Below are 25,615 nucleotides of genomic sequence, written 5' to 3' on the forward strand. Positions count from 1 at the left end.
CTTCTTCTTTCGGCTTGTTTGGCAGTTTTACGCCGGATGCCCTTCCTGACGCAACCCCTCTGCGTTTACCGGGGAGAGAAGCTTAAAGGACCCGGTATTCCCAGGCGCTCTCCCATCCAAGTACTAACGAGGGCCAAACCTGATGAGCTTCCAAGATCTGACGAGATCGGGCGATCTCAGGGTAGCATGGCCGTAAATCCTGGTAAATATTAGATATCAATACACTTAAATAGTGAATTGCAATCACACTCACTTTACAACAACTCCCAATATCCATCCATCCAGTTTCTTAGCTGCTTAGCCTCACAAGGGTTGCGAGAATGCTGGAGCCTATCCCAGCTGTCAACGGGCAGGAGGCGGGGTACACTCTGAACTGGTTGCCAGGCAATCGCAGGGCACATGGAGACAGACAACAGTCGCACTCACAATCACATCCATTCATCCATCCATTTTCTTTTGTTGCTTATCCTCATGGGGGTCGCAGGAATGCTGGAGCCTATCCCAGCTGTCAACGGGCAGTAGGCGGGGTACACCCTGAACTGGTTGCCACCCAATTAACCCCTCTGTAGAAATTGCGTCATCCGTGTCGCTGACCAATCAGAGGCCAGAGATCTGCATAAACCACGCCCTTTTTGGACCCGCAGTTCCCTCAGACAACATTGCATGGTCCAGTATAGCTTTTGTTAGCGTTTTATCGCGTATTTGGGTTCTTTAACAATAGATATGGTTAAGAGGTGTCGTCACAGACTTTATAATAGTGACGACAGGTATCCTGAAAGGCTAGTTGGTGGAGTTCGATTCTTTCCCTTTCCAAAACCGAAGACCCAGTACGAAAAATGTCTTCGATGGATCAAACTTTGTGGAAGACCGCATCATCAACTGAATCCATCAACCGGAAAGGATATGTTTGCACGAAGATAAGCCCTATATTTGATTTTCAATACATGTCTCATATAAATGAATTAGCAGTTCTTCGCTTGCATAACATAGCTAAGTGTTGAGCGATATTTTACGATGATCTGACTGCACAAACGTGTCCCTTTGTTCGCAGCTAATGAGCTAAGCTAAACCGGACTAGCAGTCCTAAAAGCCCTCGACGTGCACCGAGACACCAAGACTGAAGGAAGGATGTTTGAGGACACTAAAGTAGTGATTGTCGTACTCGTTCGGGACTTACGTAGGTTCGGCACTAATTCAAGAATAATTATTGAGGGGAGCGCGTGACGTTACACAAAGAAAACGAGAAAAACAACTCGTAAATCAAGCCTCGCCTTCTTTTCCTTCATACAGCGGTTCACAAAACGGCTATACAGATACACATCCAGATTCTGCACACAAGTGTGACATGTAACACGAAAATAGGAAACTGTCAATGACGAATTCGTCTTTGGGTTATAATATATTATATTATGTGGCTTCTCGGTCTTCCTCTGGCTCCGGAAAGATCTTGCGCTAATATAAATGGTTTCTCCGCCGATATGCATGTAAATACCATTGAAATACCGCTCGCTGAAATACTTGAAGCCCTGCTGTATCCTTTTCAACGATATTTCACTGTTAGCTAAGAATGTGAGTGAGAAATCAGACGGTAAATCGGACAGTTTCGCTCTATTCTTTTCTTGGTGCGCCGACATTTTTGCTACTTGTTTGTCTGACGTAGGTGCACGTGGCGTCACGTCACTTCAGGAGGCGTGGTTAAGTGCCCTGTCCGGAGGGGTCAATTGCAGGGCACGCTGACAACAGTCGCATTCACAATCACACCTCGGGACAATTTTGATTTATTAATGTTGCTTGTTTTTGGGATGTAGGAAGAAACCGGAGTGCCCGGAGAAAACCCAGGCAGGAACAGGGAGAACATGCAAACGCCACACAGGTGGGTCCGGGATTGAACCCGGGACCTCAGAACTGTGAGGCCAAAGTTTTCCAGCAGAACTACCGTGCCGCCCAACTCCCAATAATCTGATTCATTTCAGTTGCTATCGCCACACATATATAGGTGCTGGAATATCCCCTATAAACAACAAACTAATATTAGAATTGACCTGAAGATGAATGTTTTGCTGCTAAATAAGATGAATCACTCACAAACGTGCACTCAAAGTGGATTCTCTCTACCTTTCACAGCTCCTCTGTACAAACTTCATTCTTATGTCGGACTCGGCCTTGTCCTCAGAAAACCAAGGTTATCCCGGGCCTTATCTCCTTCACGCTAAATCAAACAAACCAATAAAGATGGAGATGAGGCAGAAAACACGTTTAATGTAAAATTAATAAGAACGAACGGAGGGAGAACGACGGCCTCAGTGAACAAAAACATTTCTGAAATTAAAATACAGTAGTACTCAGTGGAGTTCTAGATGCGAGGACTTCGCCGCTCCTTCTCTGGACAGCCTGTCGGCCTCCTCGTTGCCTCGGTAGCCCGCGTGACCTGGGATGTGTATCTGGGAGAAGATGGAGATGTCACATACTAAATAACCTTTGATGTGATAAAATTAAAAAAAAGCATTAAAAAAAAAAAAAATACAGCAGCTCCTCCAGCCATTTTTTTTGTCTTTTCAAAGGCCACAGCTGAAACATACCCAGACCACCTCCAATTCCTCGGTGAGGCAGTCCAGCTTTTCAAAGTCATCCTTGTTGGTGACGGTACCGCCTGACTTGAGCTGCCAGCCGTTCAGCTTCCAGTTCTTCACCCAGTTTGTGATGCCTAAAGGGTACCAAGAGTTTCAGCACATATCCCAAAAATATTGACAGCGCATGATCCTCTAAGACTTTGTTCTTAAGACCCCAAAGTGATTTGTTTGTCATTTGTTATGAATGGATGACAAATGTTCAGTTCACCGTTGATCGTGAACTTGCTGTCCGTATAGACCACCAGCTTCTTGATGTTTTGTTCTTTGGCTTGTTGCAGCGCCATGCACGCAGCCTGATGCACACAGAAACAAAGATGACAAAATATTTTCATTTCACATTAAACACCACAACAGGGGTGTCAAACTAATTTTTTGTCACGGGCCACATTGTAGTTACAGTTTCCCTCAGAGGCCCGTTATGACAGTGAAACCATGAAAATCTTTCACATATTTACACATGAAATTTATCAGCTAGTTTTGAAATTAGAAAAATCAAGGTTAATGTTCATAAAGTATTGATGATGCTTGGGTACACAATAATGGTTGCAATATCTCAAAATTATCATTTATGACATAACAGCTTGATATTTTGGTACAGATCTGAACAAAAACCATGGAAAGTTTATACTCATAATTTGCCTTCAAATCATGCGGCGGCCCTCGAGTTTGACACCTGCGCACTACATTAAAATTGGGCCATATGACCTTTGTATTAATAGTTTACAGCTGTTCCCATTAAAATCTCTTTCCTCCTTTTGGTTGTAGAAAAACCTGATGACAGATATAATTCATAATCACTTTTGCTTTTACCCTCGTTCAGGTATTATTTTTGCATCAACAAGTGCCCGGAGAAAACCCACGCAGGCACAGGGAGAACATGCAAACTCCACACAGGCGGGGCCGGGATTGAACCCGAGACCTCAGAACTGTGAGGCCTCTTTTGTTTCAGATAGTGAAAACAAATGTTTTTAGAAACTTGTCCCTTGAGTCAAAACATGTATGTAAACAGGTCACTGAATGAATTACACACAAAAAAAAATAATGTTACAACAATTTTAATATAACAGTTGTTTAACTAATATCTTCTTCTTCTTCTTTCGGCTTGTCCCTTTCGGGGTCGCCACAGCGTGTCATCTCAGATGAACGCACATATATGTTTGGCACAATTTTTGCGCCGGATGCCCTAATCATCCTTAAATAAGTTGCCAACAGAGGTGAGGTCAGCCCCAAGTGTGAATGTTTTTAAAATACACATAGAAAACTTTTCTCATGCTTTTTAGAATTTTTTTCATCATATTAGTTGCACTTTATGCAGTTTTAACTGTCCTTTTTTAACATTTTGTTTGTCATTTTTATTGTTTTGATCCCGTTTGAAATGTTTTATCTCTTTGTTTTCAAATGCCATCATGTAAAGCACATTGAGATTGAGGTACGTCGTGTATGAAATCCGCTATACAAATAAATTTGCTTTGCTTAACTAAAAAATAGTCTTTGGACCCTGCCAAAAAAAAAAAAAAAAAAAGCCAAATTTTGATCATTAAAAAAAAGCTAAAATAATTGATTAAAAAAAACAATGGGCGGAAGGGAAAGGGGTCAATTATCCTGAAAAACACAAATTCAAATTCATCAATAAAATAGATGAATAGCCCATTCATACAGTGCAGAACTCGCCTGAATTTCTGCACGCTGGTTGGTTTGTCTCCCCTGCAGTGGCTCAGCGACATTCCTGAAAAGTATTTTCTTTTTTTACATTGAAGTAATTCCCACCATTAAGTGATAATGTGCTTGAGTGTCTCCTCACAATGGATGTTGGGGACCCCAATAGACTCCGATCCCAGCCCGAGCGCCACGTTTCCCGTTACTGGAGCAACAGCCGTCCGTATAAACCACCACGGCGTCACCTGGACATACAGATGAGGCACAATCATTGTGGATAGAGCAAATATTGTCATTGTCGAGTGGAACTGCCCATGTCCAAATTTGATCGATGTCATATTTATTCCCAAATATATACGTACTGTGTTATTTGTCAGGCCCCAGAATATAAGCCAGTGGGTATTATTATATACTCTGTTTAAATGTGTTGCTGCTTCATGTGTGTTCAAGCAACAGTTGTTTGCATTGTGTACGTTTCTTTTAATGATTAAATGGGCTCCAATAATTTTAAATGTTTCAATGTGTACCATATTAACAAACATAATAATGCGAGGGTAATTAGCTGTCGTAACATTCTTAGTATTACTGCATTACATTATTTCCAACAGAGTTGTTGGCCTTGTTAGATGCACTTCCAAAGCACATACTTACTACTGCTAAAAGATTGTGAAAAAGACCAACAAATGTAGTCACCTACATACTAATTCAAGAGTAATAATATCAGAATACAATTGAGGAAATGCACAAAGCAGCACAAAGGGTACCTACCCATGTACGTGAATCCATTTGTGCAGTCTGTCGACGAGCTGTGGTTATCTTTGATGCGTTTGGATGGCACCACGGCTTCCTGATCCGGCTTCTCCTCTTCCACATGACTTCTCTTCTTGCCAAGTGGGATGTACTCCAGAGGCACTGGCCCTTTTTGCGGGAGGACACACAAATCGGGTTCCACTGCTCAACAGAACAGGAAACTACTATTAGAATAACCTTGGGACAACTCAGAGATGAAGTGGAAGTCTCCATGCATGCACCTTTGGGTAGCTGTGGCGGTGCAGACTGCTCCACTCCACGAACAAAGGCCCACGCGTCCTTCTCAGAGGCAAATTTCTTAAAGGAAGCCGATGGGAATTTGTCCACTTGGGCCTTACACTCGTCCCTGCAGGACAAACAAAATTTAAAACTGGAAACCACAAATGACAGTCAACAACAAACTCCAGAGCTGCAGTCCTAAAACTCATTCATCACTATTAGTTATGTTAGCAACTAAAATATGCACGTCATTATTAATTTAAGTAGTTCTATGAGGCTTCCTTATGATCCTGTAAGGCAATACCTACAAACGGCCATCAGGTCTGCAAATATTATTTTGAAATATCCAATTTGACTTAATTGGTTCACATCAGACACTGTGAGCGACTGTTTAGCACTTTTGCTCCACAGTTCTGAGGACCTGGGTTCAAATCCGGCCTTTCCTATGTGAAGTTTGTATGCTCTCCCCTCCCCTGGGTAAGTTTTCTCCGGGTCGTCCCGTTTCCTCCTACATTGAAGACTTTGAATCCCTCCCAAGGTGTGAATGTGAACGATCGTTTGTCTATGTGTTCTGGCTACCAGTTCAAGTAAACGAGGAACAACGTTCTTGCCAAAAGTGTAAAATTAACTAAATCGCCTCCCACCAGGAGTTGTAGACACCAGGCTTGAATCCTTTCCTCACGGCGTAGAAAAACTTCCCCTTGGCCATGTCGTCAACGGAGGGGCTGCAGGTGCTTCTTTTAAGTGTGACTGCTCGGAAAAGACGAGCTAATCTTAGCATGACAGTCAACGAGCAACCAGCCGAACCACGAAGGGAGCTGCCATCGTGACGGGAATACAAATAAACGGCGTGAACGCCTTTATTTGGTCGTTTAAAAATGCTGCGAACGGGCGTTCACTTGCTTGCAAAGGTGCCTCCAAACTGAGCTAATGCCAGCTGCTAGCTTGCTGGCCACAACTCAAGCACGACACCCGTAAAAATATTTCAAGCTAACAACAGTGACGACGAAAAAAGGATGCTGCCCATCTAACGTGTTTTATAGGTCTCCGGAAAAGACCCGTAACTTAAACGCTGAGACACATAAAGTTAAAGTGGAACAAGAGACGGACAAATGAAAACTTGTTTGACTCATTTCAAGATGATTATGGTTTAGCAGCACAGTGAAATAAATGCAGCGTCACCTGGTGGAGCGGAGGCTTCATGTTAGAAATTGCCGTTCAAGTGAAGCAAGCCCTCAATGTACAGTTTATCACTTACCGGTAACACGTACTAAGTGCACAATACAAGATTTGTAATCCTTCTGCATTACTATTATTCTGACAGTAACATATTCATCCCAGGGACAACATGAACTAATTTTTTATTGAAATATTAGACACATTGACAAACTGCCAGCATGTAATTTCCTGCACGCTCGGCTGTCGGATTTGATGGCGGAATATTATGCCCTATAAAGACAGGCACATGTTTAAAAACAATGATTTTAAAGTAACTAATACTACCAAACTGCAAAGTTTATTAATATAGTTATTATTTTATCCATATCAACGTCGCTCCTTTCAATTCATGAAAATCCTTTGGTCCAAATCAAACATCCGTTTGGTGTAAATGTAAATGACAGTCAATCAATGAAAATACATCTCTAGAAACAAGCAAACTAATATTTTTCAACAATTTGAAATGATATAAATAGATTTAACAAATGACAGTTATGCTTTATTTTCTTGTGTAAGCTAAGTAAGCAAGTGTTAACATTATAGCTAACACTTATAATGTTTGTTCCAACATTCAAATGGTTTATGTGAAATAAAAACTTTCCGGTTATGTTTTCAGGATACAACTAAAAAAATCGTTTTTCATTTCATTAAATCTAAAATATTAACTTTGGCATATGTTTAGTTTCCTTTTCTCAGTGTAGTGAGCAGACACACACAACTTGCTCCATTTCCATTTATTTCAAAACAACAATCCACATTTGCTTGTTTGCATGTCATTTTACACGCACACACGTTTGTGAGATTATTTGGACTTCTATGACACCAATACAACATTGAGCCTTTTTTTTTTTTCTTTTTTTTTTTTTAAATATGCGCGCCATGTCCAAACCGTCATCTGGGAATGACGGAGTGACGGAAAGAGATAAGAAAACACACACACACTCATAACCCAATATTGTTGTCATTCAGCGAATTTCAATGACAACTGTTGTATAATAAATAATAAAAAATCTTTTTTTTATACAAAAAAAAAACAAACTAGGCTCACACACACACACAACACACACACACACACCACACACACACACACACACACACACACACACACCCTCATGTACACTACATGTATATATATGTAATAAGCATATGTATACTGTACTTTATATGTACATTTATACACTTATTTTTGCAGATTCGAGTTACAAATGATTTTCTTTTCAAGGCCAATCGTTTTTATTTTATTTTACACATTTTGTTGAATGCAGTTGAGGATGTACCTCACCTCTCGCCCAAAGTGACCCTAGTGGGGATAAGCGGTATAGAAAATAGACTGACAAGTTTTTTTATGTTATTGTTTTTAAATGGAGATAGAAAAGAGTCAAAAGCAGGAGGCTGGATGGCTGTGTTGCCATGGCGACAAGAGTGCATTGATGCCATGATGCGCCCGCCGCTGCAGGGCATAGTCGGACGATGGCATGGCTTGGAATGTTGTGAGAATGGCGACCTGGTGGCGGACGGGAGGAGGGTAACGTTTGATGTTTACAGTTGTGCCCTTGGGATACGAGCTACATTTGTTCCATGTCCACGGTGATAAGTCAAAGCACTTGTATCTCAAATAATCTTCCCCCATTGAAAATCATTCAAAGGCCATTAATCTGTTCCAACTTGCTAAAAAAAAACAATACAAATTTTGATATGTCTCCTTAACAAGGTAAACAGCACTCCATGATATTGTACTTACAATTTTATACTTAACTACTATTACCTACCATATTGTACTCTAAAAACATAATGAAATAGAATGTAAAGAATTCAATTGTTTGTGCATCACGATTAATTCATCACAGCTCCTTCTGTTGTGTGCAAATTGGCCACTAGGTGGTAGCATAATACAGTCATCCAGACAGAAACGGGGAAGAGTTTCACAAATACTGTGACTCAGTTAGCGGCTGTTATATTAGTCGTTCTTCACAGAGGCTAAAGAATATTTGCCTGTTAGTATTGTTTTATCGTCTGTCTATGGATTTTTGTACCATTTGTGTTCAAATATTCGTTACTTAAAGTGTTAACACTGCCACGTAGATCGTGTGGTTGTCTACGGTGTTTTCCACTTTGTGTTAGCAACCAGCTAACAGATGTAAAGCTACGTGGTTGTTTTAAAAACAAGAATTGTAACTTGGCTTTGCTCTTTGTTTAGTCCGACAACTGGGAGTAACATTGAATAGACTGAAGATTGTTTTATGAAGAATTGTTCACTACCTGCCAAAATTCTGCCTGTTGAGAAGTGAGTTGAGTTCCCTGTCACCATGTAGCGCTTGTATCTCACATTTTGCTAACGTCAAAGTGAAAAAAAAAAAAACAACAAACAAACAGTGGCTTGTATCTTGAAAAATTGCTAAGTCTGGTCAATTGTAGCTCACATCATTGTTGTCATAGAGGAGGTTCGGATGCATGAAGAAGGGGGATTTATGGGATGTAGTTGGGGAAGGGGGTCTTAATGAGTAGGGAGGTTTTTTGGAGTGTATCTAGGCTTTAAGGTTTTAGTGGTGAAAATGTAAGACCCTGTAAAGGGAATTTAATATTTTTTTCTAGATCCATTATACGAGTGTGAAGATAATTGCTGGAAATGTCAAACAAAACCGACTAATGCAGTACTGTACTCAATTCTGGAGGTGTAGTGTTTAATTGTTTTTCACCATTTCAGTTTTACTGATTTTTAGGGGGTGTGTAGGTAAAATGGCAACAGGTGACACATTTTGGGGTGTGGCATCCTCTCCTCTACTATATAATATCTGAGTACTTTTGTCCAGATAAGTGGTTGTCCAGCCCAACGGTGTCGTTTTAGTTAGCTAGTTATCTGCTGTAAGTATGCCTAACACCCTGAAAATGCATATTTCCACTCAGATAGTCCACCGGTGGAGCCGCTTTAGAGTGCCTCATTGTTCGACATGAGTGTATGCATGTCACGGAGAAAAGATAGAAGAGAGAGTGTATCCTCCCCGCCCCCCTAGGTCTGACTTCACAGCCAGTATGTGAACAGGGGCTTTGTGCTGAATTGTCCACTTTCGAGCGCCTCATTGTCGCGGTTTCGGGGTGAATTGTCCACTTTCAAGCGCCTCGTTGTCGCAGCCTAATTTACAAGATATATTTCTTTTCATTTTATGGATTATAGGTATATGGGAGTGTTTAAGGATAAGTAGAAAGATGTTTAATATTTAGTAGTCACTTATAGGACATAGATGGGGTGGGGGGTGCTCAATTTAGTTAATGTTAAAACACTACAAGGAAAATTTGGGGAAAATATCACACAAAGAAGAGCAGTGAGAAAGTGTAGAAGCTAAGGACTCAAAAGGACAATTCAAACATATGGTAATGTTGAGATTATATACAGTATTAATCAATATGCAGGCAAAATATTGACACATCCTTATGTCATGAATATTATGTATAGCTGATGTAAGTAATAAAACCATGCTGACATAGAAAAAATTTGTCCACGACAGAAATAAGAAATAAAAAAAAAATGCACAATTTATCAAACATGGTAACAATATTCATCATCATCATAATAAATAGTATTATTCAACTGCTGCTGCTGTACACAAAAAAACTTTTTCACTGCTATAAAAATATGTTTTAGTGCAACTGTAAATCATAATCATCATAATTCATCACTTCACATCGCTTTTCCAGACAGTAAGGTGTCAATCCCCCCAGAAAAAGTGGGGGGCGGGGCTTGAAGTTGATCAGGTGACTGCTGAAAAGAACAGAAGCACCCAGCAAAGGCACACGTATCCCATTACTATTCTTTTATTTTCAGTATTATTATTGTTGTAATTATTAAAGTACCATTTGACTGCCTTGAAACTGCCCCCACTCGCACACACGCCCAGACACACACTCTCTCTTTCTCTCAAATGTCTTTAAATAAGAATGTCTCCCAACATGAATTGTGTGTGTATACAGTACATGCGTGTGTGTGTGTCCATAATTCCAGAATGAAAGAGAAAAAGTACATTGTGCAAAAAGTCGTGTAGTTGCACGTCTATGACACGTCTTTGCTCGTCTTTGTGCTTTGCGAGGCGTCCGCGGGGGTCGACCGGGACGTCGGCGAGGATGCGGGAGAGGGGCTATGCGGGGGGGCGCTAAAGTGCTGAGGCCCAGGCGGCGCGGGCGAGGGCGGCGAGCGCCGACGTTGTCCTTCGGAGTGAGGGGCTCCCTCGCCGTCCAGCCCCCCTCGCCTCCTCGCGGCGTCTTCCTCGGGGTCGATGCGCAGCGAGGCGATGGCTTTGGTGCACGTTTGGATGTTCTCCTCCTGTTCCCGTACGCCGACGACCTCTGACCCCAGTGGCGTCCGACCGCCTTGTCCTCCCCCGAAAGGCGAAGAGGCCTCGCGGTCCTCTGTTGGAGCTTCCTCCAGCGGGAGGCGGGGCGGGGCCTGCTCCGCCCCCTGCTGGGCGAGAGGAGTGCTGAGCGACGTGGGCACCGCGTGGACCATTTGGATCCCTCCGATGGGAATCATTGGGAACGGAGAACGCACCTGATGCAAAAAATAAATAAAATAAAATAAAATTTAAAAAAAAACCACGCAAAATGTGGTCATTAAAATCCGATAGATATAAAAAATTAACTATGGTAATATGCAAATATGTAAAAAAGAAAAAAAAAAGAAACAATTATCATCAAATATTTTTTGTAAAATAAATAACATGATAAAATCAAATCAAACCAAACATAATCCATCTAAATATATTTAAATAAAAATAGTGCATTAAAATTAAATGCAGGTTGGCTTTGTGGATGTTTATTTCATTCTGTGACCCTGCGTGCATCTTAAAAGAAATAAAATAAAAACAAATATACTGTTGCATGAGCAAATATTTAGTAAAATAAAATTAATGTTTCATGTATGTATCATTATGAAATCAAATATAATACAGTTAAATTAATGATATAAAAATTGAACGAAACCAAGTAAAATAAAATATTATGTATCATAAAATATAAAATGGAGTAAAATATGATTAAGACAAAATCAAATTAAATGTGGAATGATGTCTGACATAAGTTACATGAATATGATATTAATATATACAATTGAAATATATTCATATTAAATTAAATATATTTTATGTCATAAAACACTGACGTGAGAAAAAAGGAAATCTGGTGAAGTAAAAATAATGATCAAATAAAATATGATAATTAAAATAGTTTGCACTACACTCAACATGTCTCACCATAGGACACAAAGAATCCGAAAACTAAAATAAAGTAAAATTAAATAACATTCTATTAGATGAATACTGTACGGCTACAAGTTAGTCTTCACTTTAAAAAAAAAAAAAAAAAACGATTTAAGACACATAAAATATTATAATTTACTTTCGTAATTTGGGTCCCGCCCCACCTGATGAAAATGAGTACACGGGAGAACATCATGTACTCTTTAAAGTAGTATTACATAACATGTATGACGTACCTGCAGTTGTGAATGAAGAGGGAGGTGACTGAATAAGACCTGATGGGGTGGACCGGAGTGGTTACCATGGTCACCACTCTGCTCTCGCCCTCCTGGGGAATTTGGTACACATTCCTGGCACAAAAAAAAAAAAAAATGGTTTAAAAGCTTCAAATAAGATGACTCCAATTGAGTTAACGTTGGACAGACGAGGGCGCCACAGTGCACTTCTGTTTCCACGAAGGAGTGCAAAATACAGTATATGACGCATCCTTTGAATTACCGTGTCCATTTCTGAGCCGGCGGTCCTGCGACGTCCTCGAGGGCCGAATTCCGCCTGACTCAGCAGCCCGGCGAGGTGCGCCGACCTCAGGCCTCGCGAGCCGCCCTGCTGACTGCAAGACAACACAGTCAATAAGCACGGTAATGGTTACAATTTTTTATGTGTAGTTGACATTTTGGTGGTCACAGTGGAGTCAAAATCGATTAATCAATGACTTCATTTATAACTTTGCTCAGATCTCCTGATTTTTTTTGTCTTGAAAATAGCCAAATTCATATTGCATTTCAAAATACAGTACAGTTGTCCTTAGTCCTTATCTTTATCCTACTTATGTATGTTTAAAGGTCAAGTGTCATGAAATGGATGATTTTTAGTATGTTATTAATAAAAAAACGGGATTCGGTATGGACCCATCAGTTTTTTCCACCACAAAATATGACTTTGACGTATATGGCTTTTTGTAACATCCGCCATGAAAATCCTCTCAAGATATTTGTTTTCGAAAAGAAGCAAGAAATGACGTACATGGCAGGACCGCCCTAAAGTGGACTTAATTGTTTCTATTAGTTTTACCTCCGGGAAGGTAGCTCGTTGTTCCTTCGTGTTAGCCAAAATGCCAGCTCATTGTATTGCCTGATATTGTTCGAACACTCGGGAGGATTGATTTACTCTTCATACTTTTCAAAAAGACCCGGTTCGTTGTGACAAATGGATTGCACGGGTGCAAAGGACGAGAGCTTTGTGGGTTCCAAATGGCAGGTAGGTGTGTATACAGCTACAAAAAAAAAAAAAAAAAAAACAATAGTTGAGGGTGACGTAATCATCTCAGAACATAACAAAAGATCTGCGTACACACGTCAGGGGTGCTAAATGTGTCAATGTACCCGTCAGCGCCACAAACGGCTTCTCCGGGGCCTTTGGTCGCGTTGGCTCATACATACTGTCTGGGAGTCTGCTGTTAGTTAGAAGTGATCCACATATGATCTAAATATGGCTCGAAACGATGGGGTAATATTGCCCCAGTCGCTTCACTCGATTGTGAGATGTTCTCTTCTTTGAAAAGAGCTTCCGTGTCCCATAGCAGATGGCACAGCTTTTTTTTTTTTTTTTCTCTCAATGGTGAATGTCCCGGTGTAACATCTGCTGATGACGTTGCAGGCAATATGACTCCCACTTGGATGTTGAATGAGACTTCCGCAACTTTGCATGGATGACGCGCTCTTCGCTCATATTTATTTTTTCGTATAGACATTGAAGTCTATTACAATATCTATTTTAGAATGTTTATAGGCATGGCCTTTAAATATTAATATTAGATTATGAGGGAACAATTTGCCCCATGTACCGCAAGGGGTCCCTTGACCAAAACAGTGCGAGAACCCAGCTGACTCACCTCTGCAGGAGGAGGTGCTGGTGGAGTCCACGTCGCGGAGAGTTAGGGCGTATCATGGCCTTGTGGCGTCCTCGTGGCGACAGATCTCGCTTTCCGGGAGAGGTGGGGCGTGGCAAGGGGGAGAGGAGTGACAGGTGCCCCCTCCTTGGGGACAGCTCACGTCTACGTCCCCCCATTTCCCGCTTGGGCGAAAGGTGGCGCAGAGGAGACGCGTCCCGCCGTGGCGACGGGCCGCGGGGCGAGTGGTCGCGATGGGGCGAGAGGTAATGACAGGCCGACGGGGACGAAGAAGGCGAGACGGGCGATGGGCAGCCAGAGTAGTCCAGTCCAGGAGAGGAGAGGCGGGACGACGGCAACGGGAAATCTCGGGGAAAGTCATCGTCCATGGATGGTAAAGCCGGAAGGCGCCCCGGCTCGAGCGGGGCCCTCTCGCCGGGTGTGGCCTGTGCCGTGATGCGGATGCTGGGCACGGTGGTGAAGTAGCTGAAGAGCGGAGGCGAGGGGTACGAGGCAGCCGCCGCGATGGGTACGCCGCACGGGCTGGCCGAGCGGGACGAGGTCCTAGGGGTGGAGTCGCCGTCGTAATCCTCGTCCTCGTCGTCTTCCTCGTCCACCTCGTCGCCATCTTCCTCCGAGTCATCGGCGTCGGAGAACTGATGATCAGCCAGGGCCTTACACCGTGCACCGCCTTCCTCCCCAAAATCTGGAAAAGTTGAATGTTTTGATTAGGATCAAAACTGTAGTCCACCATTTTTTGGAGGGAACAGAGACTGAGCCCTACTACAAATAGAGTACTAGGTACAGTGTAATCCATCCATCCATTTTCTTAACCGCTTATCCTTACAAGGGTCGCGGGGAGTGCTGGAGCCAATCCCAGTTGTCAATGGGCAGGAGGCAGAGTACACCCTGAACTGGTTGCCAGGCAATTGCATTCTAACTCATTCCAATGTAAAACATTGATTTAATATATGAGAAAATTGAGTAATGCTTTACAGTACAAGACATGAAGGTAGAACCGAATGCGTGCTTACCTGCGTCATCTGCCTCGCCGTCTTCTACCGAAGATGTGGACACGCCCAACTCCAGACACTTCTTCAGGTGAGCTTTAGACTTCATGTGCTTCGTCAGATTCCCTGCATGTGCGCGCACACACACACCCGACCACACCAAAACGACAACCATCGGTCAAACGGATGAACTGTAACGACTTGGCTTATAAAACCAGAAAAGAAGTAATGAGGACTGTGTTACTGAATTTATGCAAACTCTCCCGAGAGAACAGGAAGGTTTTACTTATACAAGGAAAATTAACTGAATTTGGGTACTCCTGACCTTTGGTCTTGAAGGCGAAGTTGCAGAACTTGCAGACGTACGGCCGCACATCCGTGTGGGTGCGTATGTGTTTCTTCAGCATGCTGGGCTTCTTGCAGCGGATGCCACACTCCTCGCAGATGTACTTCCCCCGACCGCGCCCACGCACATACACGTAGTCTTCGTTGGACTTGTACCTGGCCAGGCAGTAATAGAGGGACTTAGTCACATTCAGAATTCAACACGTTGGTTCTTTTCTCTCCTATAAGTACATTATTACAGGATTATTATACAAATATACATATATGTGAAATTGAGATTGAGATGAGTGCACCTCAGGTTCCCACCACCAGATGGTAGCGCCAACCTTGAGAACATCCAGCCATCATCGATAAACCTTAGAGTCCTTGCAGTAGAAGAAGAATATCAGTTGGTGGCGCTAATGCATCATTAAGATGATTTGCCAACTGGCAATAAATCCATAGAAGAATTTATCTCATGGCACTACTGTATAAGATGCTCACAAAATACTGCTGTAAGGCCACAAACTAGGTACAGTGTAATCCATCCATCCATTTTCTTTGCCGCTTATCCTCGCAAGGGTCACGGGGAATACCTAGTGCTGGACCCTATCCCAGCTGTCAACGGGCAGGAGGCGGGGCACACCCTGAAGTGGTTGCCAGCCAATCGCAGGGCACATGGAGACAAACAGCCATACTCACGATCACACCTAGGGGCGATTTAGAGCGACCAATCAATGTTGCATGTTTTTGGGATGTGGGAGGAAACCGGAGTGCCCGGAGAAAACCCACGCAGCTAGGCACGGGGAGAACATGCAATCTCCACACAGGTGGGGCCAGGATCGAACCGGGGTCTTCAGAACTGTGAGGCCAACGCTTTACCAGCTGACTCACCGTGCCCCCAGGTACAGTGTAATGTCTCCCCAAAATACAAACGAATCTTAAAATCTTTCCCGGACAACTGGGTGAGTAAATGGAGGACACCTTTTCAGTGAGGTAGACTTGGACACATGCTTTGCAGTTTCTAGCAAAGGTGCACTTGATTTGCTTACAAATATGTCAATACATGGGAAGGATATTAAAAACAAATATATGGATTTTATGTGCTTGTTGTGTTTGTATGTGTTGCTGCACTCTGTTGAAAGTTGCAGTTGTTGGATGTTTATTACTGTAACATCGATGCTATTTTTCACTAGCCCGTCTATGGCATTTCACCGTATATATTAGTATCAAGGTAGTAGCTTTCCTTACATGAAAGGATATGGTTTGGGTGAACAGTTTTTGGAATTTAAATACAGTGGCCAATGTCACTCTCTTTCCCTTTAGGTCTCATTTTCACAGTAAAATTCAATTGAGAGTGACAAATGAACAGCTTGAAGCAAGCATTCTTTGCCTCTGTTTAGGAGAACTGTTAAGCTGTGGCGTTTTATTGTAAATTTTCAACCACTGTAGACGTGAGTCAAGTGTGTCCCTTGCGCTAAACGGGGGTTCACTGTAAACTTGTCATTTATCTTCAGACGCAAAACGTATTGAAAGATCCCAGGCAGCAGGACGGGTGTCGCGGTGGGGAAAGTTCCATCCGCTGTAGGTAAATGTGGAACACTGGAGAACGTTCCACCGGTGTCTGACTCATGGACAGACATCCCATCCGGCAGGTAATGCGGAATGTCAAGACCTGGCTGCCTTTGGAAAAACGAGATGTTTGCACAGCTGCGTCCACTTTGGGACTAAAGGAAGACACCCCAGTTTGACCGAGTGACGGGATGAATCTCCAGTGTCCGTTTTTTAAATCCGAAACGCTTGACCCACTTTCCTTGTTTCACAAACTTTGTGTCTATTAATTATCCGCAGGCATCCTTTCAGGACACTAAAACATGTGCTCATCTCTAGGCTTGTAAAATGTCTCATATTTAACATCCATTTTATAGGAATCTGTTTAATATGCATGGAAAAACATTTCTCTGTTACTTAGGGTTAGGGTTCACAACTGTTGTCACCGAGACTTGCATTTTCCTATTGCTGCTAAGTCGTGGCACATTTTTATAGAAGAGCAACAAAGAAATTAGAAATAAAAATCAGACCTGGGATACACATTAAATATATCCTGCCCAGGGATCTTGATTTTAGTGTAACTTAGATTTGGAGGCTTCTCAGTAACTTAAGCTACCAGTAGTAAAGTCATAATTACAAGAAGTTCTTGCATGAAAATGTGAAATACAAAATGATTGCATGAAAAAGATTAAATATCGTTTTAACTGAGCATCCCTTATCATGTCATGTGACCATGCAGACTTAACACCACAAGCAAACTAGTTCATTGCACATTGTTTGTAGCTGTGATAACTTATGTATGCCAGTATCATTTAAAATTGACAAACCCACCATCATATTTTTATTACCCGCCTGCACCATAATGGCTCCACAATCCACTTTTGGGTCCCCATCCACCAGTTGAGAATCATTGGTTGAATTAAAAGGTGTCATGGAGAGTCGCAGACTTCGGTTATGGTGACTACAACTCCCCAAAAACAACATCCAGTTCCTCAAACTCATTTCTTTTTAGACAAAGTGCTAATGGGGTGGCTAGGAACTCCATGCTAGCCCTGCTTTGGCTCGTAACGTTCGCTTGCGAGACGGTTAGCTGAAATCTGTTTCTTTTCAATCTTCAGTCTGCTGGAGTTGACTTGGACTGAAACTGGTAACCGCGCATACCATTTTTTTAAAAACTAAAACTTAAAAACGAATACAGGTAATCCTTGGTTTACAACGGCCCCCAGAGAAACCCAGAGATTCCGAGGTAATGAACAGAGCATAGTGAACCAGTTTGCTGAGTGGTGTAAGAATCCGTGGGCACACGGTATAAGAAATCACGCGCCGTTTTTGACCTGTGTGTGTAAATTGGGGTCGTGTCGGTGTCGTGGTAATGGATCTTTGTTGTAAACTGTGGACCCCTTAACTGAATGCAAGAACACTCGTGAGAAAAACCTCGTGAGTTAAAGAACAATAGCGAGCCAGCTGTCGATGGTTTTTTTTTGTGCTTGTGATATATTTAACAGACTTCTAGCTTACTCTCACACGCAAGAACAAGCTGTAAAATCTCACGTCTATCTGGAAATGGGACATCTCGTTTTTAACAGATGTCTTTTAAGTTCACTTGTGAGTCAGCGGTGTTGCTTTTTGATTTTGGGTTAAATTACTTCCTGTTCTTCAATTACATTTTAATATCCATACATCCCTCCATCTCTTTTCTATAATGCTTGTCATCATGACTGGTGAGCTTGAGGTGGACGTGTTGGACATACCCGCCTTCGAAGATCTTGATGCGAGTTGGCTCGGTGGAGGTCGGTTTAATTGAAACGTCTTTCTCCACATGCTCCTCCTTTGGACGCTCCCACAAGGCCACATCTTTCACCTTCCTTCCAAAATGGCTGATGTCAACCGGCATTAATTCTGGTTTCAGCTGCAGAAGGAGGGATTTTTGTTCTCAATTTGTCTCACTTGATTGTTGGCTCTGCATGTGAAGCATACCTGTTCAAACCTGAGCTTCCAGGTGACGGAGGACACCAGTTTACCCGAGCTGGGGGGTGCGATGGCAGCCGTGGCATACAGGAGATCCGTGTTTTTCCGCTGTTTGGAACTTAGCAAGGCTAGCGCAGCCTTGGTGCTAAGGTTCAGAGGGTTGGGATTGTATGAACTGATGCACCAGGAACTGTAGATGGAGCTCCGTGGGTCAGCCTGAGTGCTGTTGGGTTTGGTGTAGTTAAGGAAACACCAACTGACCCTGCTGTTGGTGCGCAGGCTCGGGAACTGGAAAAGGTTTTGGGCATCGGACACGTCGGTGAGTAACATAGTCTGTCCCAGTGCTCTAGAAAGTCCTGGACCTTGGTCCGTGGGTAACCGAACCAGCACATTCTCTGGGACTTGACTGGCCATGCGATGCTTGGTGACATCTTCGGCATTATTGGAGGAGATCATGGACTGGGGGCTGGAGTGGGACTCGTCCAAATCAAGATCCTCAGGTGAATCTTGGCCACACGACAGAGGTGAAGATTCAGTAACGATCTGGAGAGGTGGGGTGAAGCTCTCCAGCTGGGGGACATCGGGCCAGTGGTGAGCAGAAGAACGGACTGGAATCACACTCTTATTGGGAGCAGCGAAATCTCCCAGGGGAGGAGAAGAAGACATCCTCTTGCAATTGTCTGAACAGTGTCCGTCTTCAAGCTTGATGCTGCCGTCAGTTCCACTCAGCTCCACGGCGCTCATTTCCTTCACCATCTGCCCAAACATCCTCTCTTCTTTTACCCTCTTCTGCTGCTTAGTCTCAATGAAAAACTCCACGGAACTGGTGGGGGAAAGCATCCTCTTGCTGCCTCCAATGGCAGACCCTGAGGCATCGGTGGTGGATATGGTACTGGACGTGAGTGACAGAGGAATTCCTGTGTTGGGGCTGGAAGCTGAAGTCTTCCAGTGTGGCGATCGCAACAGCGTTCCAGCTGTCTGTCCCAGGAAGTGCGATAGGTTGAATCCTGATCCACTTGGACTTCTTCCACTCACAGTGCCATCGAGTGAGGACACATCATTGATGTTGGCTCTGCTTTGTCCGACTAAGCCTCTTCTCGGACTGTGCGCTACCAACTGGCTAACGCTGGTATACATCACACTACTGTATGATGGCACGTGGGTTTGAATACGTACAGGAACCACCATGGGGAGGGAGGTGTGGGGGGCCAGGTTCTGGGTAGCAAAGATAGGTTGGATCTGCTGCAACTGCACAGCGGTGATGCTGGATGTCGGTTTATATGAGAGAGAGGGGAGATTTTGATCTTGGAATACAGTGGGGTTCATCAGAGTACTTGAAGTATCTGATTTTCCATTACGTGATGGGTGATCTTGGATTATCTGTTTTTGACGTCCCGTGTGTCCAGACAAACTATTTGGAGATCGGATATGAAGCTTCTGGAGTTGCTGCTGGGCCTGGAGGGTCAGTCGTTGTCTAGAAGCCTGACTGACCTCCTGACTCCAAAACAGAGCAGACTGCTGGTAAGAGAGGAATGGAGGGACAATCGGATGCTGTTGGACAACTTCTCTGTTTAGGACCTCGTGGCCTGGGTGTTCACCCTCAGATGATGAGCCCTGGGTCTGGAGGCGATGCTGGAGAGACCTGTTACAAATACAATATCTTTGCTCAACAAGAGTTGTAGCTTTAACCAAACAAGCTGTCTGTCTAGGACAATCTTACCTTCCGTATTGAGGTTCGTCCTGAAGACTGTCTTCACTGATACTCTGCTGGAGGACATGTTGCTGGTGAGCTCCTACAACTGAGGGGAATGGAACCATGTGTTAATATGACAGAATCATGTTCTTTTACGCAGAGGTTAGAAACTTAAGTCACATGACTTGAGTCAAACTTACGTGGGAGATCTTAGGATTTGGACCTTGCTTGGGTAAAATGTTAAAAGACTTGACTTGGTATGAGAGGCTTGACTTGATCAACATTACTTGACAAGTCTTACCTATTTACTTTATCTGAAAATCTGCATTTTTGCATTTTCTTTAAAGAATATTTGGTGTAGTGGACAAAAACCTAGCAAACCACTAGTATCCTGTCATAAGCGATAACAACTATGACATAACTTCATCTGTCCTATGAAACCCAACAGCTAACTAATGTAAGTACAGATATCGAGTGCAAAGTGGTTTATCTGTGAGAATACACATGCAGTATGTTGCGACTAAGCAAGACCGTATGATTTGGCCGACTGTATGAGTTGCTTAACCCAAGAAATGGCTTGAGTTGCTTGAAATTTAGTGGCAAGTCCACCTGACTTGCCTGATTTTGGCCACATTAACTTCGGACTTGCTTTAAATTTGAAGGTTAAGATTTCTGACATAATCAGGATTCGCACGTGACTTACTCCCACCTCTGCTGTTACGATCCAACAATTCACGCCGGTTCCACAACTTACTGCCAACAGTTTTGCCGACTCTTTGGGTTCTGCAGGCTACATTGCTGGTTCTATGTGGGGGTCCTGTCAGGCCATGCCACACCCCTTGCTCCACACTCTCCTGTTTGATTGACGGCTCAGATCCTCCTGGTTCCTGGGCAACTGCCTCTGGATACACACTCAAGGAGGCCTGTACATGACGTGATGTAAAGTGGATGAGTAATTAAGATAAAGGTCTATCTAAATACAGTCATACCCTGTCTTGGATAAATGTGTCCCAAATTGGGGAATTTTCTTTAGTTATGAGCTCTTGCTTGGTAAATTATTTGCTCCGCATCACGAGACAAAATTTGAGTCACAAGAGAGCTTCAGGAGAATGTGGGGGAAAAAAGGTAAAAATTAAGTTAATGTAATACCATCATATGGATAAATACAATCACACACAGTCAAACACACAAATGCAAAATGTGAACACTCGCAAAGAGGTACTGTAGGCCACAAGTCTCGCAGAGACACACATGCAAACTAACTGACTCCAGCACCTGATGTCACTTGAAAATTGTCGTGTTTTTAGGGGGGTAGGGCTGAAATAAATGAATGAAATTTCAATTTATTTCAATGACACGTTATTTGCTATGCAAGTTAATCCAGTTACGATCTTGTTTACGGAACAAATTAAACTCGCAAGTCATTGTACGTAAGTAAGTTAACAAAAATGATATTTCTACTACCTGTCGGACAAGAAAGCCACGGCGGCGCTCCTTCATGGCGGAGGCGCTGGTGTAGAGCTCTCCTTGTCTGGATGACGACAAGCTCCCATAGTCAAAGGACTTGCTGCGCATTTCCGTCACCTCGGAGGGCAGCGTGTATGGAGCTTGTTCCGACGAGGACCTCCTCATCTCCCTCTGTTGCTGGTGGCTGGAATGACCACTGCTGGGCACCGTCAGGAACTCAGATGGTTTAGTTCCTCCACCAGAGGCTAAGTCCTCCTGAAGTTTCAGTGCAAAAGGAAGTGTGTTATTGGCTTTATTTAGGTCTCTTGAACTTACTAATGAAGATGCGGTACCTGTTTGGTGGGTGACACTGCCTTGAGGGCTTCATCTCTGTCAAAAGACATTGAGAAGGAAGAGGAATGTGACAGATTGCTTTCCTGACTCGGACTACGAGACAGGCTGGTGCAAGTGGACTCAAAACTGGACTCTCCAGATGAGTGCTCCATGTCTGCAAGGCGCAACCTCTTCTTCTTTGGCGGAAGCTTCTCTGAGGGCATCTGGGAGAGTGTGTCACTTCTCTGTGGCAGCTGGAACTCCTCTGCATGTGGCGGCTGCTTCTCCACTTCCTTGGCCATCGGTGCTTCGGTGTCTTTCTCATCTGTCACTCTGATCTCGGGAACTTGAATATTGGGCTGGCGCACAAGTTTGTGTGAGATATGGTACGGCTGTCCAGGTGAAGCTGCTGCCGATGAAGATGAGTGGGAGGCTAGGTCACTATCGCTCTGCAGCTGCTGATCCATACTTTCAGTTCTCAGCAGAGCTGAATCTGGACTCAATGCATCTTCAAATATATCAGAGTCTGACTGTTCCGAGTATTGGCTGGATGGGGCAGAGTGATGATATCCCGACTGCTCAAAGGACTCAGATTTCTCAAAGGAATTTGGCCGGCTGAGGGAGTTGGTGTGTTGGATGACTGATATGACGTTTCCGGCTGTCTTCCTGCATTCTGAGTCTGTAAACAGAGCTATATCCTCAGAACACATGCTTGGACAGGTATCAAAGCTGTCTGATTGACTCTGAGCACTCTGAAGAGATCCCTTCCCTGTTGGTGTGCCCCTGGACCCTTCAAAACTTACATAATCTCCTGCCATGTCTACTGAACCACTGCAGCTGCTGTCGTAGTGATCAGGACTGTCATCCTCATCCCCAACACTCTTCTCCTTTCTCCTTTTTCTAGTGGCTATCTCAGACATACTAACTTTAGTACCATATGGGCTAAAGGTAATGGACTCTGTGGCTCCTTGACTGCGTTCGCTGAATTTCTTACTGACAGATGAAGTTAAATTCTTGGGCAACTGTCCAGACCCCTCAGGATCTCCTGTGTGGGCTTCATGGGCTAAAAGCTCAATCGCCGCCTGTCTTTGGAGTCGACGAAATCCCGGCTGGTAAAAATCATCATCAGATGTCGTCATCTCGTCAAAGGAATGGCTGCCCCGGATCCCGGGGGGCACACTGAGGATTGGGGGAGACGATGTTGGCATGGAGTTGCTCCTTATAAGAGGCCCTGAATCTGACGGAGGCTCCAGAAGTCCTGTACTGCTCTGACTGGGTCCGGTTGGATACAGTTTGGGATCTCTCGACATTCCTACATCCCCCTGTAAACAGATATGATCTTTAGAGATCTTTGCGACTGTGACAAATTGCCTAGATCTGGAGTTGGGTCGGTAGTACCAGGTCCGACCAAACATGATCTCCTCATACGTTTTAACGTTTGTGTTGGGAGGGCTGATTTGCTGCTCTGCACTCTCAGAACGTGAAAAGTAGCCAGAGTCTGTGCTGCCTTTGCTGTGAGGACTGAGGAGGTTCAGAGATTGCGTTGCAGCACAATCCGAATCCAGGCCTTTCTTTTCAGTCAATCTCAGAGCCAAACGTGGTTTGATAGAAGCGCTATCGTCCAGTGAACGCCCTTTTCTCCCGGCCAATGACGTCATCATGTGGTGGGAACCTTTTATGTCCTGAAAGGGTGGACACTCAATCCCTCTGGACTTGGGAACAATCAAAATAGGCACTTTCATGGACCCTGTTGGTAGCTCCTCAGCTGCATCTGCATATGCTGGTTCTGCACCACCTACATAGCGACAGATAAGCACATCGCAGATATGATATATGAGTATTGGACTGGAACTAACCCTAACCCATGAACACTGTGAGAAGATTCATGTCTGAACCTAATCTGGTAGAACAAATTCAGAAAGAAAAATGGTACAAATAAATATGATCTGGTGAATCCAGATGAAGATTGATTGTATGTGACACCTTCTGACCTTGGGTATATACTAAGTTTCTTTTAATATGGAATAAGATTTTATAGTTTGGTGATTTTATTTAATTGGAGACAGGAAATTGTGCATTCATTTCAAATTGAATAACCTTTTGAGAACTGTCTTTTGCAAATAAGAAGAATACAGTTGCCTTCATTCAACGTTTGTCGATGACCATAACATGGATGACTGAGAATCTTCTCACACATATGGTGCCTAGATTACCTGGACTCTTGTCAGCTTCAAAGGAGATATGCGTGATGGCTCCATCTTTGTCCGTCAGAATGGTAGCTCCTTCCACTCCTTCCTCATCCGTGTCAGTGCTTTGCTCGCCGTCGGATTGGACATCTGCTTCCCCCCCGAGGGACGCCTGCTCCATGTCACACCCACGGGAAACAGCCATGTCTGAAAAGGGAACTAGTCCGGCTTTGATAGCGTGAGCATGGGACTTGCGATGCTTGTAAAGGTTGCTCTTAGTTTTGAAGGAAAAGCCGCAGGGCACGCATGGGTAAGGCCTCTCGCCGGTGTGGGAGCGGATGTGCTTCTTCAGGACGCTAGGCTTGGCGCAGGCTCGGCCACAGTAGTAACAAATGTACTTTCCAGGCTTTTTGGGTTTTTGCTCCTTCTTGCCGTAGCCCTCGTCTCCTGGATCAGGGCCCGTCTGGGAATACGATCCAAAGGAGCTTGGTAAACTGGGAGATTTTTGCCGGGGGAACCTCCCTGACCCTGCTCCGTGGAGGTGAGTGTGTCCCGGGTGTCCCACGGGATACAGTTCGTCCGATGGCAACTGTCCGGCAAAGGGCCATGCGTGTGCCTCAAGTCCTGGTTGAGGTTTGGCTCCCGAGTGGAAGCGTTCAGTCTGTGGATGCTGAGGGTACGGTTGGCCCAGCTGATAGGAGTACCCCCCAGGAAAACCCTGAGCAAAAGGCCCCTGGGGGTCTTGAGATGGTGGCGGGCCTCCTACTGCCCCAACTGCTGAAGGTCCAGATAGCAGCTTCCCAGAATTTCCTGTCATGGTGTAGTTGTGTTGGGGTGCTGATCCCACGTTGGCAACACACAGCAAACTTTCACGGTGTCTTGCTGCCGGATCGGCAAAAGTGCTTCGCTTGGTGGTGGCGGAAGGCTCGGACACCCACTTCCTTTGCAGAGGTGTCTTCTCCTTGGCCCGGTCCTTATTTGGGCACTGCTGCCTGCCGCCGCCACCGGCAGCAGACTCGTGAGCTTCCATTTGTGAGAAGCAGGAAGGAGGCAGGGGAAGGGCAACGGGCACACGGCTCCTAGAGGCTTACTGAGTCCCAAAGCTGTTGGCCATGTTAACCCAACATTTGACGGTGGCCATTGCAAAAAATGTTGAGCAGGAAGTGTGAATAAAAAGTGGGAACTTTAGAAGAACACATCAGATATCTCTTCCCATTTTGCCTTTTTCATTTTGTGTCCAGTTAATTCATCGGAAGGCAGACACTAACGTGGTTGATCTGGTTGGGGACACAAAAACAACAATGGTGAGAAATTGTCCAAATATTAGAAATCAGAGTAAACATCCACTATTCACCAGGCTAAGGAGTATAAGAGACACCCCGCAAAAAAAAAAAAAAAACAGATTAAAAAAAAAAAAAAGTATTTGATGCCCCCGCC

General features: G+C 43.9%; 2 protein-coding genes across 3 annotated transcripts in view; both read right to left on the reverse strand.

Annotated features, from left to right (window-relative positions):
- Positions 1–2,239: 2,239 nt before the first annotated feature.
- On the reverse strand, positions 2,240–6,477 carry rnaseh1 (ribonuclease H1). The gene is made up of 8 exons (XM_061812144.1): positions 5,960–6,477; positions 5,318–5,442; positions 5,055–5,237; positions 4,432–4,531; positions 4,302–4,356; positions 2,839–2,923; positions 2,580–2,704; positions 2,240–2,441 (listed from the first exon to the last, which is right to left on the reverse strand). Exons 1-8 carry the CDS (start codon positions 6,094–6,096, stop codon positions 2,343–2,345), a joined length of 909 nt encoding a protein of 302 aa, XP_061668128.1. The 5' UTR covers positions 6,097–6,477; the 3' UTR covers positions 2,240–2,342.
- Positions 6,478–7,614: 1,137 nt separating this feature from the next.
- hivep2a (HIVEP zinc finger 2a) overlaps positions 7,615–25,615 on the reverse strand; it is a 69,153-nt gene continuing 51,152 nt past the window's right edge. For both annotated transcript variants that reach the window (XM_061812106.1, XM_061812107.1), the window contains 13 exons: positions 24,206–25,455; positions 22,013–23,787; positions 21,678–21,935; positions 20,968–21,136; positions 20,241–20,319; positions 18,530–20,162; positions 18,304–18,461; positions 15,003–15,178; positions 14,702–14,803; positions 13,671–14,373; positions 12,278–12,389; positions 12,016–12,129; positions 7,615–11,073 (listed from right to left, as the gene is read on the reverse strand). In XM_061812106.1, the coding sequence (XP_061668090.1) occupies positions 10,579–11,073; positions 12,016–12,129; positions 12,278–12,389; positions 13,671–14,373; positions 14,702–14,803; positions 15,003–15,178; positions 18,304–18,461; positions 18,530–20,162; positions 20,241–20,319; positions 20,968–21,136; positions 21,678–21,935; positions 22,013–23,787; positions 24,206–25,208 (6,777 nt within the window). In that variant the 5' untranslated portion in view covers positions 25,209–25,455 and the 3' untranslated portion in view covers positions 7,615–10,578. The remainder of the gene's footprint in view (positions 11,074–12,015; positions 12,130–12,277; positions 12,390–13,670; positions 14,374–14,701; positions 14,804–15,002; positions 15,179–18,303; positions 18,462–18,529; positions 20,163–20,240; positions 20,320–20,967; positions 21,137–21,677; positions 21,936–22,012; positions 23,788–24,205; positions 25,456–25,615) is intronic.

This window comes from Syngnathoides biaculeatus, chromosome 23, assembly GCF_019802595.1.
Source record: "Syngnathoides biaculeatus isolate LvHL_M chromosome 23, ASM1980259v1, whole genome shotgun sequence".
NCBI classification, from domain to species: Eukaryota; Metazoa; Chordata; class Actinopteri; order Syngnathiformes; family Syngnathidae; genus Syngnathoides; species Syngnathoides biaculeatus.